The sequence below is a fragment of the Amia ocellicauda genome, chromosome 2 (assembly GCF_036373705.1).
Source record: "Amia ocellicauda isolate fAmiCal2 chromosome 2, fAmiCal2.hap1, whole genome shotgun sequence".
In the NCBI taxonomy this organism is placed as follows: Eukaryota; Metazoa; Chordata; class Actinopteri; order Amiiformes; family Amiidae; genus Amia; species Amia ocellicauda.
In genome coordinates this window covers 12,555,624-12,572,628 of record NC_089851.1, presented here as the reverse complement: position 1 = coordinate 12,572,628, position 17,005 = coordinate 12,555,624, and the positions used below count along the sequence as shown (strand labels likewise).

At 38.3% G+C, this 17,005-nt stretch overlaps 1 protein-coding gene across 2 annotated transcripts in view; it reads right to left on the bottom strand.

Annotated features, from left to right (window-relative positions):
* ankrd12 (ankyrin repeat domain 12) overlaps positions 1-17,005 on the bottom strand; it is a 50,740-nt gene that overhangs the window by 2,033 nt on the left and 31,702 nt on the right. The window contains exons 2-12 of one of the 2 annotated variants that reach the window (XM_066718905.1): positions 15,651-15,764; positions 12,042-12,192; positions 10,046-10,114; positions 9,617-9,760; positions 8,284-8,484; positions 7,226-7,368; positions 6,943-7,090; positions 1,731-6,460; positions 855-953; positions 554-697; positions 195-290 (exon numbers count right to left, since the gene is read on the bottom strand). In XM_066718905.1, the coding sequence (XP_066575002.1) occupies positions 195-290; positions 554-697; positions 855-953; positions 1,731-6,460; positions 6,943-7,090; positions 7,226-7,368; positions 8,284-8,484; positions 9,617-9,760; positions 10,046-10,114; positions 12,042-12,192; positions 15,651-15,710 (5,985 nt within the window). In that variant the 5' untranslated portion in view covers positions 15,711-15,764. The remainder of the gene's footprint in view (positions 1-194; positions 291-553; positions 698-854; positions 954-1,730; positions 6,461-6,942; positions 7,091-7,225; positions 7,369-8,283; positions 8,485-9,616; positions 9,761-10,045; positions 10,115-12,041; positions 12,193-15,650; positions 15,765-17,005) is intronic. The other variant, XM_066718913.1, reaches the window with a different exon arrangement.

Genomic DNA, 17,005 nt, shown 5'->3' with positions numbered 1-17,005 from the left:
CACAACGACTGTGTTGGACTGTGAGCTCACGGTGTTTGAAACCAACAGCGGATTATTATATATTTTGGGGTTTCCATCAATGTCCCATTAGCCAAGCCTTTTCAAGCAAATTCATTTTTTGACACCAATCTCTACAGTTTGAGATGACTTCTGGTGAGAGAAAAAAAAATCGAAACTAATAAAATGTCCCTCACCTTAAGTTTATCAAACTTGTCATCCACATCATGCAACCATGACATGAACTGCCGGGCATTAAACCGGTCTCGGACGGATGTTTTGCCATCATCAGCCTAAAAGAAAGAATACAAAATATGTCAATTCATAATTTGCAGAAAGCCAAATCAACTTTCTTCAGATATTCAACATGCTACTACTTGAATACAGTTATCATAACTCCACAATGTTGTTTACGTTATGACTATCAAATGAAAACAGATCCTTGACTGCTCTACTAAGTGTGGCAGTCCAAATGGTTTCCAAGCAGCTATAACAAGCTCCTTTCCCCGCCAGACTGGTTCGTCTGCTGTAGAGTTGTGTCGAACGTGCGCCATACCTGGGCTTCCTGGGGCATGTTATAAACCTCAGCATCCAGGAGGACAGTGCAGGCACTAAATGGTAGAGTCTGGTTAGCTAGTGTTCTTGCTGCACGGTAATGGACACGCAACACCTCCTGCTCATTGGAAACGATCAGCTTCTCCTAAAAGACAAAAACATTACAAAAGTTGAAGTAGAAGAATTCCAATTCCAACAAGCATTCACAACTTACATTTACTATTGGTGGAACACTGTCAATATTTTTTCCCAATAATCATATAACAGATTTTGAAGGCTGAAGGAACCCATTTATTGCTCACCCGTTCAATACTATGTTGTAACCGCAACTTCATTCTGACAACCTCTTGTTGTTTAAAAAGCTCTTTCAGTAGTTCAGGTAAAGAGGGAGGTGGAGTTATCTGAAAAATAAAATGAAATTATAAGCACAGCGAAACAACTTAAGTTGAATAATAATAAAAACTATTATATTGTCCAAAATAAGATGGATTTAGGTGCACTAATAGAAATCACAAATGTCTGTATTGGGTATGGTGCTCAGCTCCAGTTAAAACAGAATAATAAAAAGCTACAAACATCTATAACTAAAAAACAAAACAAAATACAGCTGGCATCAAGCAGACACCATCCTAGTTTTCTTGCATCAATATGTATTAGTTAATGGCCAAACTCCTTCATCAAACCAGGAATCATTTATAAAGCCATAAAACAATGTTTATCAAATTAATGGCTTGAAATATCACACAACCTGGATTCTGAATGTAAAACTACAGGTCAGATGGAGGTATAAACACCCACTTATCCAAGTAGCACTTTATTACTGAATCAAACAGACCACCATAAATCACTGATATGCAGATGCAATTATCACTCAAATGTAATATTTCCATTGTCATTCTAATCTATTGTAAAAGTACATTTCCAGATTGTTTTAAAATCTCACAAATTGCCCTTCGCTGCGTCAGGGCTGCTTTTTAGTAATTTTGAACCTTTTTCTTCAATCCCTACACTTTTGCGTTTACAGAAACATTTCTCTTAACATTTTAAGTAGCATTAAGACGAGAAAAGCATTAACATTCCTTTCCAGAATGAGTTAATCCCTTTTTGTTTTTTTTTATCACAATTGCTTAAAACAATTTGTTGGCAACAAATAAAGAAAACAAATTATATACACTTACAGTTGGTATACATAGCTTACTGAGAGGATTTCCATCAAGAAGGTACGATCCATTGAAGGTCACGTATTCATCATAATACTGTGGTGCTTGGGGGATAACACTGCATAACACTTTCCGCTTCTCTTCGATCTTCTTCCGGATGTGCAGGAACTCATAGTAGGGGTTTGCTCTCTCCGTCTGGTAAGGCTGAATCTCGTCCAGCTTCAGAGAGTCTACGATAGCCGCTAGAGATTGCTGGGTCTTTTCTTTAGCTTGCTGAAGCACTGGGTTTGCTTGAACAGGCTGGGGCACTCTCAGCATCTTTCTCTTTCGAGGGTGATGCACTTGCATATCCTCATCTTCACTTAACCTTACTTTTGCCTTAATGGCACCAGAAATGTCTAGATCTTTATCACCAGTCTGGGGACAACTTGCAGAAGTAACTTTATTAGGGCATGCTTGGGAATTTTCCTGGATGTTGGCTGTTCTTTGCGATTCATCCTGCTGTTGTTCTTTCTCTTGAACAGTTTCCTGATCTACGTTCATCTCTTCCACTGGTTCAGTTTTCACTTCTAGTACACTCTTTGTTTGTTTTGTGTTATTTGTAGTTTGTGCTCTCTCGGCTAGCTCTGATGAATTCTCTAAGCTACCTGCAGTTTCTGTAGTTTCCTCTGATTTCTGCTCAGGATCTGGACAATGAGTTTCCAAGGTGGGTAATGACTTAGGAAGATCAGATTCAGGTTGGCCTAACTGTTGATCACGTGAGCTGTCATTCACAGATTCATTTCCAGACCTTGCTTTAGTGTCCTTTGTACTTGAAGGATCCGTCTCCATGTCTTCTTGGATGTCCTTGACTTCCTCACAGATTGTATTCGCATTCATGGTAGGGTTATCTGTGGCGTTATTGCCTATTCGCTGTATAATGGTACAAGATGGTGCAAGTTGCCCTGGGCTATTATTACAATCTGCTCTGAGATTTGCAGATACATCACTTGTTGCATTTTCTGTCTTCTGTTCCTCCAGTTTGCCATCTGTACTGGAATGAGAATCCTCAATCAATTTAGGCTGGTCTTCTTGTTCAGCAACCACCACTGGATCCTTTTCAGCCTTTTGCAGTATCTCAAAGTTAAGACTGCTTGACTCCATCTCCCTGATATCTTGATGTTCACTACTGCTATCAGAAGATGCTTTTAAACTTGAAGAAAGAGTCCGTTGAGCAGGCAGAGAAGTTGATAACATTCCTGGTGCATTCACAGATGGAAAATACTTGCAATCCGTTTTTGGACAATCAGACGTTAATTTCTCACTTGAGTTTTCAATTTGGGAGTCATGTGTTAGTGGACAGGTCGTATCCTTATCTGGCAGGAGTTCAGCATTATAAGGCCTTTCCATTTCTTGAGCAGTCTGCTGTATGCAATCTGGTTCCACAGGATTTATATTCTGAGAACCAGTTGTCTCATCAGAGTCCACTGATCTAGAATCACTGCTGTTTGGCACAGGAAGAGGAGACACAGAAAGGGAATGGTGAGTGCTTGAGCTACTACTGCACGGGATTCCTTCACCACCAATGTCTAGAGGAGCTTCTGACATAGAACTGGTATTGCTAAGGCTTGGGGGTGCTGGACAGGGACTGTTCTGGTTCTCTTGTGTAGGGGGCAAATTACTCTCAGACAGAGAACTTCGTAAATGCTCACTGCTTGAGTCTGCTGGGGCACTATACCTCCGATCCTCCACCAACACTCTGCCATCAGGAGCTGAAGGTTTAGGATCTTCAGCCGATGGTGACCTCAGGTAAGGGGGAGGCTGCTTGCTAGGCAGCGAAGTCTTGCCTCGCTGCGTCACGTCAAATAACCCTTCGGTTTCTCTGTCAGTAATAACAGGAGATTTGGAATGCGTCACTGACAGTGCCTGTGAGAATGACAACTGGGAGTCTGAACCCTCAAGAGTAAAATCTGAATCATACTCTGTCATTGGCCTTGGTGTCATCACTGCAGCCTGGCAGGAATCCTCTGAGCTAGCTACCGATATCATGGACACAGATCTGGATATAAGACCCGATTTTTCATTTTCTGGCTTAGGGGAACGAGTCAAACTGTTCTCCAAACCAAAGCCAATTTTTCCAGCATTTGGCAGATTCTTTGCATCCAAGGAAAATGATCTTGCCCCAGTAGCCTCTTTTAATGTCTTCTCCCGAGTGAGTGTTTCAGAGACCTCTGAGCTTTTGGACCTTAGAAGCTCTTTGCTGTTGCTTAGTTCAGCCGGTGAGTTTCTCAACCTGTCTTTGTTCTTCAGTTTGTTGAGGTCTGATCCTGGTTTGTGTCTCATCCTTTCCCTTTCCTTTTGCTTAATTTTTTCTTTGTGTTTCCGATGTCGCTGTTCTATCTCTTGATCTTTCAGACTCAACATCCTCTCAAAACTGGTCTGCATGAGATCATCATTCACAAGCCTTTTCTCTTTAGGTCGGGTATCCTTGGGAGCAGACAGTGGCTTTGATTTAGCCTTATCAGCCTCCAACTCATTTGTCTTTGTTTTGTTGGCTTTAGGTGGCTGAGATTTATCCTTATACTTATCCCTTTCCTTGTACCGCTCAATATCTCGATCATTTTCCCTTCTGTCTTTTTCTGGGGTTTTCAGACCATCATCTTTCAGTTTTGAAGATAATGCCTTGTCATGGTATACCTTACTGGTTTCCAACACACTGCTTTTTTTCTCCTCTTGAATTTTTAAGTTTGAACTGGAGGTAACATCTTTTATTTTATCTTTTTTCTTCTTTTCATGTTCTTTATCCTTTTCTTTATATCGATCAGGCTTACTTAAATCCACTCCTTTTTCTGATACCTTTCCTTTCTTGTCTGTACCAATTTTCTCTTTGTCCTTGCTCTCCCCCATAGACCGTTCTTTTTCTTGCTTTTCTTTTTCATGCTTCCTCTCAAGCTTGTCTTTGCTTCTCTTGTTCTCGTCAGGTTTTTTCATTGATAAAATAGGCTTCATCTTGTCACTTTCCTTGTGGGTTCTCTCTCCACATGAATGAGAGGAGCTTGTCTTTTCTCTCTCTCTCCACTTGTCTGTGCAATTATGGGATTCTGGTTTGTCTGAGAAATTGTGCTCAGATTTGACTTTCTTTTCTTTGTCAGAATGCTTTTTATCCAGCTTGTCCGTGTCCTTTTCCTTTGCTGGAGACCTTTTCTCATTTTTTTCTCGTGCTCCTTTTTCCTGCGGATCATGCTGGTCGTGATCAGTTTCTTTCTCAGTTGAGAACTGCTCATCCTGTTCTTCTTTTATGGCAGCAACACCATATAAAGTTTCCTCAGGAGCCCTTTCTGAGACAAGACTGTCTGTTCTCTCCTCTTGTTCACTTGTTTTTAATTCTTTCCCCTTTTCTTCCCTGCATAGGTTCTCTTTTTTCTCCTTTTTTGGAACTTTATCTTTTTCCCGATCCTCTTTAGGTCTCTTGTCTTTGCTGACATGTTTGTCTTTAACAGCTCTCTCCTCTTTAATAGGTAACATCTCAGTTATTTTTTGTGGGGTACCCGTCTCAGAGGTTTCAGTTTTACCTAGCAAAGGCTCGTCATTTTCATCACTCTTGAAAAAGTTCTCTTTCCAAAACTCCCTGTCAAACTCTAGGTTCCTGTGCCCCTCCTTCTTCAGGTCTCTCTGCCTATGCTTTTCTTTTTCTCCATCATACTCCCTTCTGTGTTTGTCTTTTTCCTTGTGTTTTAATTTGTGTTTTTTTACTACTTTCCCCTCTTTATCAGTCTTCCGTAAGGCACCCTCTGAGCTGTCTAAGCTAGTGCCCAGATTGTCATCTTTGCATGAACTTGAGTTCTCATCTTCCACATCTATGCTACTGTCTTTCTGGTGATGTTTGCTTTTCTCTTTGTGCTTAAAACCTTTGCTGCTTGAGCTCTCTGTGGTATTGTCAGCTTCTGCATAATGGTCATATTTGACAGTATCCACTTGCAAAGGACTTTCAGGGACTCCTGTGGACAAGCACATTTTAGCATTCTCCTGTTTTAGTGGTGCAGACTGCTTGTCTGCTAAACTGTGATTGAGTTTTGGAGACTTTACTGATGGAAGATGGAAAAGATGAACAGAAGAGTCATCCTTTGGGCTGAAAGACATTTTAAATGAGTCTTCCTCTCTCGTCCTCTCCGATGTTTCCAGCACTGGTGCTGAGGAGAAAAACGTAACTTTACTGTTTTCTTTTCCATCTTCCTTAAGTTCTTGGTTTTCCTTGTTTTTACTTTGATTTTTAAACTTTTTCTTCACTTTACCTTTCTCTTTATGCTCTGCTGCAAGGCTTAATTCTTTCTTAGTCCTTACTTCAGTTTTGTGACACTCTGCAGCAGCCGCAAGGGAACACGTAGGAGAAGAGATTTTTTTCTCCTGCGGCGTCTCGTCTCCTGAACTCTCAGAGCTGCAGAACAACGGGATACGGGAGGGTTTCTGCTTTTTTGACTTGCAGACACTTGGCTGATCATTCTTTTCATGCTTAGCCATGACATTATTTCTCTCTTTTTCTTCCTTCTCTCGCTGCCGGAGTTCTCTCCTTAGGATATGCCTATCATTCAGTGCTTTGCTCAAGTCTTCCTCCTCCTCTTCGTCCTTGAACTCGTACTCATCCAAACCAGATACACAGGGAGGTGCTTTGTTTGGATGAGGTTGTTTGCTGTCAGAGTCCTTTTCCGCATCAGAGTACTCCATATTATCATCAACGCTGGAAGGGTTTATTGAGAGAGGGTCTTCAGATTCTGCAAAATTGAAAGAGAGAGCATAAATTAAAACCATCATTGAAAAATGGCATCTATTTCCAGAAGGTTCCATTAGACCATGGGTATCCAACATTTGGCCCACCTGAGATTTTATCTAAATAGTTATAAAACATGAACTAGTAGGACAGTATGACCTAACCACCTGCCCATCGCTACCATTATGTAACTGACTGCTTCCAGGGGTCCTGCTTGTAGGCTACACTTTACTATTGATCTCAATAAAAAATGAATGCAGATGGCACACATATGGATTTCTGATGTGGCCTATAATTGAAAACTTGGACGCACCTGTATTAGACCTTATTTAAACCATAATACAAAAAACAATTACACTTGTTTTCTTACATGGCATCCTATAGTTGTCAGTGCTCAGTATGAGGATTGGAAAGCCTTTATGATCATATTAACTAAGCATGTTGCTTCAGTAAAAAAAAACAAGGACTTAAGTATGCATTACAAACCTGAGGAGCTGTCTTCCTCATCAGAGAGTGGCATCTCTCCCTTGAGCAGCTGCTCCAGTTCCTTTGAGTCTGCAACATCCACAGGACGTTCCCCACGGTTATTTGCTTGGAAGGCATTGCCACCATGACGCAACAGCAACTTGACAATCTACAGAGGTCAGAAGCATGACAAGCCATTAGTTATGTCAAGAATCTTCCTTGCAGCTGTGCTGGTGATGTCAAATTGCTGGATTTCACTAAGTGCCTGGTGCAAGGCAGTAGGGTGAATGTCATCACTACTTACATCCTTGTGCCCACTGCTTGAAGCATCATGCAATGGTGTGTCATCATCTAGCCCCTGTGTGTTCACTTCAGCTCCTGCTGCAATCAGGACTTTGGCAACATCGTAGTAACCCAGGTTACACGCTTCATGCAGTGGAGTCCATCCTGAGGACACCAAAACAATCAGTCAAATTACCAGAGCTGACCAACATCAATAGAAATCCACCATAGGAGCAGCTTTATTTCAATTACTCTCTGCACTCAACATTTCATATTCAAATAAATTGGAAGCAGGAAAGCTAACCTTATGATATTCAAAACAGCTGTCCTTATCAACAGAGGTACTTAAGATTATGCAAGAGTACATTTATACATGGTACAGACCATTGAAAATATGAAATGGCACTTCACAATAAAGGTATAGAAAGAGCACTTCAAAGGAAGTGTATTAACAACGCAAGTTATTAACTGTACATATTTGTAATGCTTCATATAAATGTATCGATGAGTGATGCAAGTGCCCAGAAATTATAATAAAACTTGGATCTTGTAAAATGTCTGCTGTACGTCACAATGATACATTTAAAAATATGTCAACTGCTTACTACAGATGTAACACCTGTCCAAGGTGTAAAAACAGAAAATGGTACAGAAAATGTGTTAACCTGAAGAAGTTATTTTCTATAATTCCTATATAACTAAATAACTCTGTAATATGCCACTCTGTAAATATATATATATATATATATATATATATATATATATATATATATATATATATATATATATATATATATATAAAGGTTTATCCATGGTCTCCATAAGAAAAAAAAAAAAGTTATGCCATAGGAAGAACTAACTTTTTCAAAACTAAATGTAAATAAATTGTTATATGGATAGACATAACATTATTTCAGCAATCCTGCATTAAACATACCATCTTTTGAAGTGGTCACATCAATGTCAAATGCTGCATTCCAGCAGAAAAACAAGCTCTCACATTTCCTAAACATGCTCGCACACGCTATGCTGCAAAGCTACTAACGTCATTTGACTCTGCTAAAAACGTTCAGCTCTCACCTGCAAAGTCTTTAACATTGACATCCGCACCGAGACTGATGAGCTCCTTAACTTGCTTGGCATCGCCCCTAATGGCAGCCATGTGTAACGGTGTCTCTCCTCTCTCATTTCTCTTATTGACTTTATCTTTTTGCCTTGAGGAGGTGCTTGGTATTTTCTTTTGGACTGGTGTTGCCTGGGATGGATGATTAGGAGTAGTGTCTGGAAAGCAAGGAAATACAAGAGATGTCAGCAACATGAAATCTCTCCGCAGTACATCTTTAAATGGCAAATTATTCACAAGTTTAGCAGAGAAATTGTTTGGATTAGAAAAACCGTCAGGACATACATTTAAAATCGGGTATTCCATAGACCAATCGTATTCTTGTACTTAAACCAATGGAGATCAATAAGTTCCATGTTTTCATATACATTCCTCTGGGTTTACTGCAACAAACCTGTCCATTCAATCAGCAAGAATTGTTTTTAACACGTCAATTACTAAAATGTGACATGATACATAAAAGCAGTAACAAGTGTCCAGGGTATTTCTGATAATGTATTACCTTCATCTCCTTGGTTTGAACATGAATGCACCTAGTAAACTGGATCCACTAGAAATTAATGTTTATAATAGGTTTTATCTTTTGGAGCATTTTAATTAACAACACGGTAAAGTGTTGATCTGCTTCATTATTTAGCATTTTATTATACATCAAAGCAATATGAAGACAAAATGGTGATTAAAAAGTGAAGTGTTTTTACTTTAGAGTGAAGCAAGAAACACATGAGTTGAGATGTATTTAATTTGTACAGCAGTGTCCCCCACCTGGGATTGAACCCAAGCTACACTACTGCCATTAAATGACAGCAAACCAATAAGAGAAACCTATCTTGAGGCTAATCTTGAGTAACACAAATTCCTGTGCTGCCAGCCTCAGGTCTGCGATGTCTCTTTATGAATGTGTCGAGTGTATGTTTGTGTGTAGTGTATTATCAGAAAATTGTGATGATTCTAAGAATCCTAGTATACAGGATATAAGCAAATACCAGTGGTGGTTAATAACTGCCTCTATAAACTAGGTTTTTGACTTTTAAGATGACTTCCCTATCATTGTAATGTAATGCTTCTCCAATGACAGCTTTTTAAGGAGAAGTGTTTTCACCGATATACAATGCATTAGCTTTGCACACATTATATCTGTGATAATATTATATACAGTGGGGGGATGACACTGAAGCTGGAAATACATGAAAGGGCTACCAAACTCCAAGCCTTTGGTGAAATGACCACCCTGCTTGAGATTCTGACAGCACACGTTACATTAAAAGAAAACATTATGGTTGGTATCACCTGGACTGTTGTCTCTTGCTGTCATTTGCATGAGAAGGGCCATCTGCTTTCGTTCGGACAGTGGATATCCAAATATGTTGACAGGGGTTGACTTTTTGCTTCCCGTTTCCTTCTTTACTTTCTTCTTGTCTGGACCGTCTTTATCTGTAAAACGAAAGAGGAAAATATTACCTTTCCAATCTACTACATTCAAGAACCTACCCGATGCTTACAAAGTTATTTGCGGTGCTTATTCACACCCCAAAAAATGGTTTAACACAATACATTTTATATTAGAAACAGTATAGACGTCCCATCCATTTGCACATTGATTTAAATTGTAAACAGACCGGGCCCACCTTATTTCAGCCGAAAACAAGTAGTATATATTTTTCTCCCCCAAGAAATGTGATGGATCCATGATAAGGCAAAACCAGTAATCCATTTTACCTGAGTAAATCCTGTAAGGAGGGATTAATCTTTCTCCCCAGGTTTCACTCGTGTGTCCTGGCTCTGAATCTACAGTGCAAGCAGAAAGATTGGAAAGGACGATAGCAGGGAAGGCAAGCACCACAAAGAAAACAGGCTGGGAACATCTGCGTTACCCGGAGGTCCAGGACAAAGTGCTTTTATAACGTTAACACCGTACCAGTCTGCCTAAAGGGAGAATGGCATCAGAAACAGAAGCATAACAGAGAAAGAGGCCACCAAATGCACAGAGATGTATTATTGGCTGAAAAGTACAGGTATCCCGGGGGATTATCTGAACAACTGTCTCAATAAACTGAGACAAATTTATACAATCTTTGTAAAAAAAAAAAAAAAAAAGCCATTAGAATTTGCATAAAATGTGGCTTCTGATACAACTGTATATGGTGCTCTCCCATGTCAGTTTAATTTTGAATCGCAGTAAGTAGGCTAATAGCACAGCGGATTACAGCCACTATTGCCAATTTGTTTTAAACATTGCATAGTGCTGCAATGGAATACGGTTTAAAACAAACTCAAAACATATAAAAAGATACGCGTTTAATAACAAAATTAAAGCTAAGAAACTCAAAGACATGTCTTGCAGACTTGACATTAGTAAATAGACACCATCCCAAGATTCAAATTGGCCACTCCAATGAGACGAAAAGCACAAATCTGGTGCATAGACAGAGGAATACTGTGTGTGCAGACTGTCCTATCAAGAGCAGGAAGTTAACGAGAGCTGATGGCCGTAGAAACAGGATAATTAACTATAGAATATTGTCTGACGATTGCTTGAAATTTCCAAAAGAAAGTGGCTACATCCCTATAACATGGTGATGGCCCAGTTTAAGACAAAAAGGAAGGCAGGTATTTCTTGTGGGGGCACAAGACCAGCAGATCAAACATTTTGTAATGGAGTCTGGAGGTTGAGCACAGAAAATCAGCTGCAAAGGTTTCACAACACATGCATGTGTTCACAAGATCCACTAGACTATCTTCACAGTACATACAAATCGAAGAACAGCACGCTGTCATTTATGAATGGCAACAGACTACACGGATGCTAGTATGCCACTCTTCTTTTCGGGACAGTCGTTTTTTCAGAAAGGTCCATGTTTTCAAAGGTTTTCAGACAACAGTTGAGTGCATGTAGTGCCTTTGAGCTTCAACGATTTTCATCGAAATATCACCATGTTTTGACAAAGTACAGCAGTCTGTCTTGGTTGAACGTGACATTTGAGCCACTGGTTGGTCAGAATTGGTGTTTTTCTTAGGAACTGCAAACTTCTTTCCAATACATCATTATTCTCCAGGAGGTACTTCAGCATGTCTATGTCGATGGTGTTGTGACCGAAGAGGGTAGCATTTTCATGGATGATGGTCGCCAAGGTCTTATCAGCCATGCAGCTCAAAGAGGATGAGAATTGGGGCATCTCTACACAAGGCACAAACTCAAATCATCACACATAGATCTTCAATCAGTTCTTGCAAAAGCAGATAGATAAACCCTTCTCTTCCAGTAACAAGCTAGATTTTGCAGACTGGAATGACTTGTGGTCTTCCAAATGCATCATGCCAACTCACATATGAATGTGCTTTGTGTGGTTTTAGAATATAAAGTTGTCATTCATTTCACACCTTGGTGTCTACTTACTTAGGTGAAGTCTGAACAGCCTCTAGCCTGTATTATACTTAATGCATCTTCAATGAATTAGAAGTACCTGCATTCAAAATCAAATCAGGCACCTAAAATAGTAGGTTAAATTAATCCAAAACCCTGTTATTCTTATTGCAAGATTTGTATAGACTGCTTGTCATTACACTAACAAATGCTAACTACATAGAGCGATTATACAGAGAGCTGTTGACTGAGAATGTGCAATGAAAACAGTTCAATAGCCTGCCACAAGGGGACAGTCAGAGCAAGTTAAATGAAGCCACAGCCTGCAGAGAAAAGGGATTGGTGCTGTACCTGTGTCCGAGTCCCTTTCCTCGTGCCTTGGGGGACTGACAGTGAAAGGAAGTTTGCGTTTCATGGAAGACTTCGGTTTCATTTCCTTCCCCAGGAGCTCACTTCGATCCAGCTTGGGAGTCTTGGTGAATGGGGAAATTTTATCCTTGCTCTGAAACAATGAAATGCATTAATTCTTGTAATGAGAGTTCAGTAAATGATTGTCCCAAATTCAAGATAATATGATTGAGATAATAAATAATGCAGGGATGGAAATAAGACTCCTATTGCCAATTGAGCCATTCCAGATATTACAACCCATAGGCTCCTGTATGAGCAAATAACACGTCCAGGGCATTTGGCCCTTACTAATTTATGTGGAGAATAATAGGAAAGAATGGCATATTTTGACTTCAAATCTTTATTTTTTAATGCCCAGTTTCATGATTCTGTTTGTGTCATTTTATAGTAACAATACATACATCTTGTAAAACCTAAAAATGATCAATGTGCTACACAATGAGAACCTTATTTCCATCCTTGAAAATGTAGTCCAAGTTTCTGAAGGTCAAGTTTAAGTTGATATTTATTTTATTACCAAGGTGATGTTCTGCCTTTAATGATAAACAATTTTAAAGCTTAGAAAAAAAAATGAGGCCTACATCTTACATTTTGAACAGTAGATACCTGTTGTAGGACATTAGCTTATATGTATTATTAAAATGGAAAAATAAGTCAAATTAACACTTATTTTTGTTTAAGGGACTCAATGGAATATGAAGCATTTGTCAAGCTTCATTCGTTGCTGTTGCATTGCACCCATTCAGATACAGCCTGCTCCGCATTTGTTCTAGGATGACTCAGCTTTTTACTTTCAAAGCCAGGACACAGCAATAGAGGCCACATTTGTACTGCACTATGCCAACATGTTTATGGCCTTTCTGGAACACTAATTATTTAACAGCAACTCCTTCATACTACTACTGACATTTTAATAATTTAAGAGAAAACTGATTTTAAGATTCTACGAATGCCCATGTCATTAACAATACATTCTCAATCTTATATTGATCATAATGTTACATTTCCCCTCCACACTACTATGATCGGTTACATTTTAACACATTATATGAAAATCCTATGGAGCAAAATAGAATTACAAGCTTCTAAATTTCACCCTACTGCCTTAAAATGTACAAGTCTGAGAAGCTGAAATAGATGTGTACAATTTTAGCATTTTTACATTACAATGAGTAAGACAATTTCTATCATGTGACTTCCCATGGAGCTGGATGAAGCAAGCTTTTAAGAAAGGACAGTCACTTCATTGTAATGGCTTTGTAAAGTCAGGGATAGAAAACTCTGGAAAACGTTTTTTGTGTGTGAAGCGCAAACCATGCCAAACAGCACAAATGTTAAAAACCATCAGTAAAAATTGGCTTATTCTTCAAAGTGATTCCTCTACAAACAAATTGTTAAAACACTAATTATTCTGCTACAAAACAAAATCTAAACACGCGTGTCTGCTTAGTACAATCAGACACTTTTGAAACAACCAATGGCTTTTAACAATGTAATTGCTCAGCATATCAAAGCAATCTATAAGTATATCATGAACAAATATTATATATATATATATATATACACACACATTATATATATATATATATATATATATATATATATATTGTATAAATAAATATTGTATGTTTTGCATGTAATTAATCTTGGGTAGTGTACTAGAATTAGTACTTGTGTAATTAACATATTGATCAAATTTGTAGTCAACAGAGTTAAAAATGTAACGCCAAACCACAATTTGAAGGAACTACAGACATTCTTCTAATGCATCCAGATGGTAGAGACTACCGAGTATTACAACTAGGACAAACATTTCAATTATGTGTATCCATCAACATAAAAGGTGTTTTTTGTTATTGAATAAAGAACATAATCCATGAACATAGGTAATGTCTTGCCTAAGTGAGGTAAGTTAACATACAGGCCTACACGCAAAACTTAGACTAGAAATATCCAATAGTAATGCAGCTGATTTATCATCCTGCGCCCTGCACATCTTCATACAGGTAGTTTAGAAGCATATGTCACTTTCTAGAAACAGGTAAAGAAGCCATATGGAGTATTCCTATAGACTGATCACTTGCCTAGTAGTGGCAATTGCAACAGAAACATGGTTCTGATAAAGAGGCAGATTGACACAAAGTAACAAGTTGAAATTGCAGCTTGACAAAGCTTTCCAAGATAATGCTGAGCTGCACTTGATGCTTTGGTTGTTAGAAATTACATGAAAATGGACAGAGCCCAACTACAATTCAGCACTTTTACAATGAAGTTGACATCGTCAGTCTGATCATCCAGCACTGTGTCACATGTATTGAATTTTGTTGGTATATTAATGTTGATACGCTTTCAATATTTAAAAGGCAGGGACATGTTATCTGCATTCCAAGCTTGCATGTGCAGTTGAACAAAATGTGCACTGCATGCTAACAAGTAAACAAAATAACTGAGCAGGGACTTCCATCACAGATGGGAAATTAAGTATTGCTGGTTGGATTAAAAAAAAAAAAATCCTTTGAAAGAATCTGAGAAGAAAATTCCTCACAATCACTGACACTATCAAATAATTGAAGAGCAGAAAGTATGTGAACAAATACACAACTCAAAGGAAGAGAGGGCAAACTGATTATTAAAGTAGCACCATTGACCTGGCTCCTTTCATATGTACAAATAGCTCTATGATTCCAACCTGCGGCTACAAGTTAAACCAGTAACTGTCATTTCCATTGGGCCATGCAGTCAGTTAATCTGTGCTTCCCAAGACTTTGCTGTTGAAGACCATGTATAGATAGGAGATGCCTGAGGGCAAGCTCACCAATGTTTTTTTTTTGCTACAATAGGAAGAGGCTCGGTTACAATTCTCTCAAGAGGGGAATATACTGATGGGAAACAGGACACAACAGGATCATTCTAGAAAACAAAAAAAAATTCCAAGACCAATCTTTTCTCCTTATAATACCGAGTTACAGAGCTGTAATGTATGATTTCTCATCATTTCTGTGTGAAAGAGATATAAAATAAGTCTAAGGGAGGACTCCTTCAACTTAAATCATATAACCTAAAGTCTGGTGCAAAAAATATTAAATATTGATCACCTAATATGATCAATTTGTGCATTATCTGTATTTAATATCTCAGAACTAGACTATCATTAACATAACTTGGACTTTCATTCCTGCTGTGAAATTATGATGCATTTAAATCAGTGACACTGAAGTTAAATTAAGGATTTATCAAGTTGAGTTTATTTTTAATCGTTTCATATTGATTACTATCCATCTGTACATTTGTCCAACTTTATGAACTTTTCCCGGAAAAGTACCTGGGAAAATTCTAACTGTAGTGTCTTTGTATATATCCTTGAATTATGAACAGTCTCCAAATTGAAAACTACCTGACAAAAAGACAAAATACAATACAAATACAACCAAGAGAAGACCCTTTCTACAGGTAAAGATAACACCATACATTGATAACACTCATCTAGGTGCTTATCATTATTTTTGTATTGAAACAATAGTAAGTCTCTGCTAATAACTAAATGCATACCTTCTTTCCTGATTGTTTTTCTACCATGGTGCCGTCTCTGTCAGTCCCAGGTTTGGCCATTTTACAGCTCTTAACTAGCTGCAGCACTTACACATCAGCCTTTTCATTATGTACCTGGAAAATAAAAATAAGGTGATGTCTTGTTATAAGAACAAATACAGAGCATTAAAATGATGCTGCATTATATCAAATAGCCTCCCCCCACATCTGTTAAGCATCAATCATGAAAATTCAAATAGTTAATGCATTTGATTAGTTATCTAAACTTGTACAAAGCTTTAACTGATATTCTAGTGGCGATAGGAAAAAAGAAAAAAAAAATCACACTTAAGGTAAATTAAACCAATGGATTGTTTCATTTAGGCGTGAAACATTGAAAAACATGCTTCACAGTCTAATGGTAGTATGAGGATCCACTCGAGGTGATATTGACTCATAATAGCCTATTGGCTAGTAAGCATGGAAAAAATACAGCAACAATAAAAACAAGCTCTAGACTTGAGCCCTGAAAAGACTAGGGCAATATTAATGCACACAAGCGGCTCAATAAATCTAAAACACTCAAAAGAATATGATGTTACTTCTAGGCTGACTTCTGCACTGATACTGTACCACAAACATGGACTGAATAAACCAAACTTAGCATAATAATGCAAATTTGACAGACACAACCTTCTAGGTTTACTCACTTTACCGAGCAGGAGGTGTCACATAAAAATGGCAGCCAGTAAACAATGATCCCCCAGACTACATATTAATCACTGAAATAAAACATACTGTGGCTAGGTCCATACAATCCGTCATCATGTTCATTGCTCATTGCTCATATCCTCTAAAACTAATTTCAAGGCATAGACTGATCACTTAAAACAATGGGAATGCATTTCAGACACAGATCACTGAAGGTTTATTATTAAAACGAGCAGTGTGTAGGCATACTGGGCAAGATGGAGGTCGGTGCCAAGTACAATCAGTTTGCCGATAAGCGGTTGACTAATACTCGTGAGCATATCTCAAGTCTCTTGTAAAGAGCTTACTGTACTATGTACCATAAACCATGTCTACTGAACAGTGATAAACACCTTATGCAGTCATTAAAAATGTAAATCAGCGGCCTTTGGTTTTGTGTAGGACATACATACACATACATATATACACATACCCTGGATAAGGACGTCTGCTAAGAAATAAATAATAATAATAACAACATACACACAAATCATACTCTAGATGCTTCAATCTAAGATAATCTTGCACTACAAAATCTCATTAACCAACAACCCAAAAACAAGACTGTAGACGTTAACCCTAATTAACATTGTCAGCAAACACAGATTTTGAATATCGTATTTAGC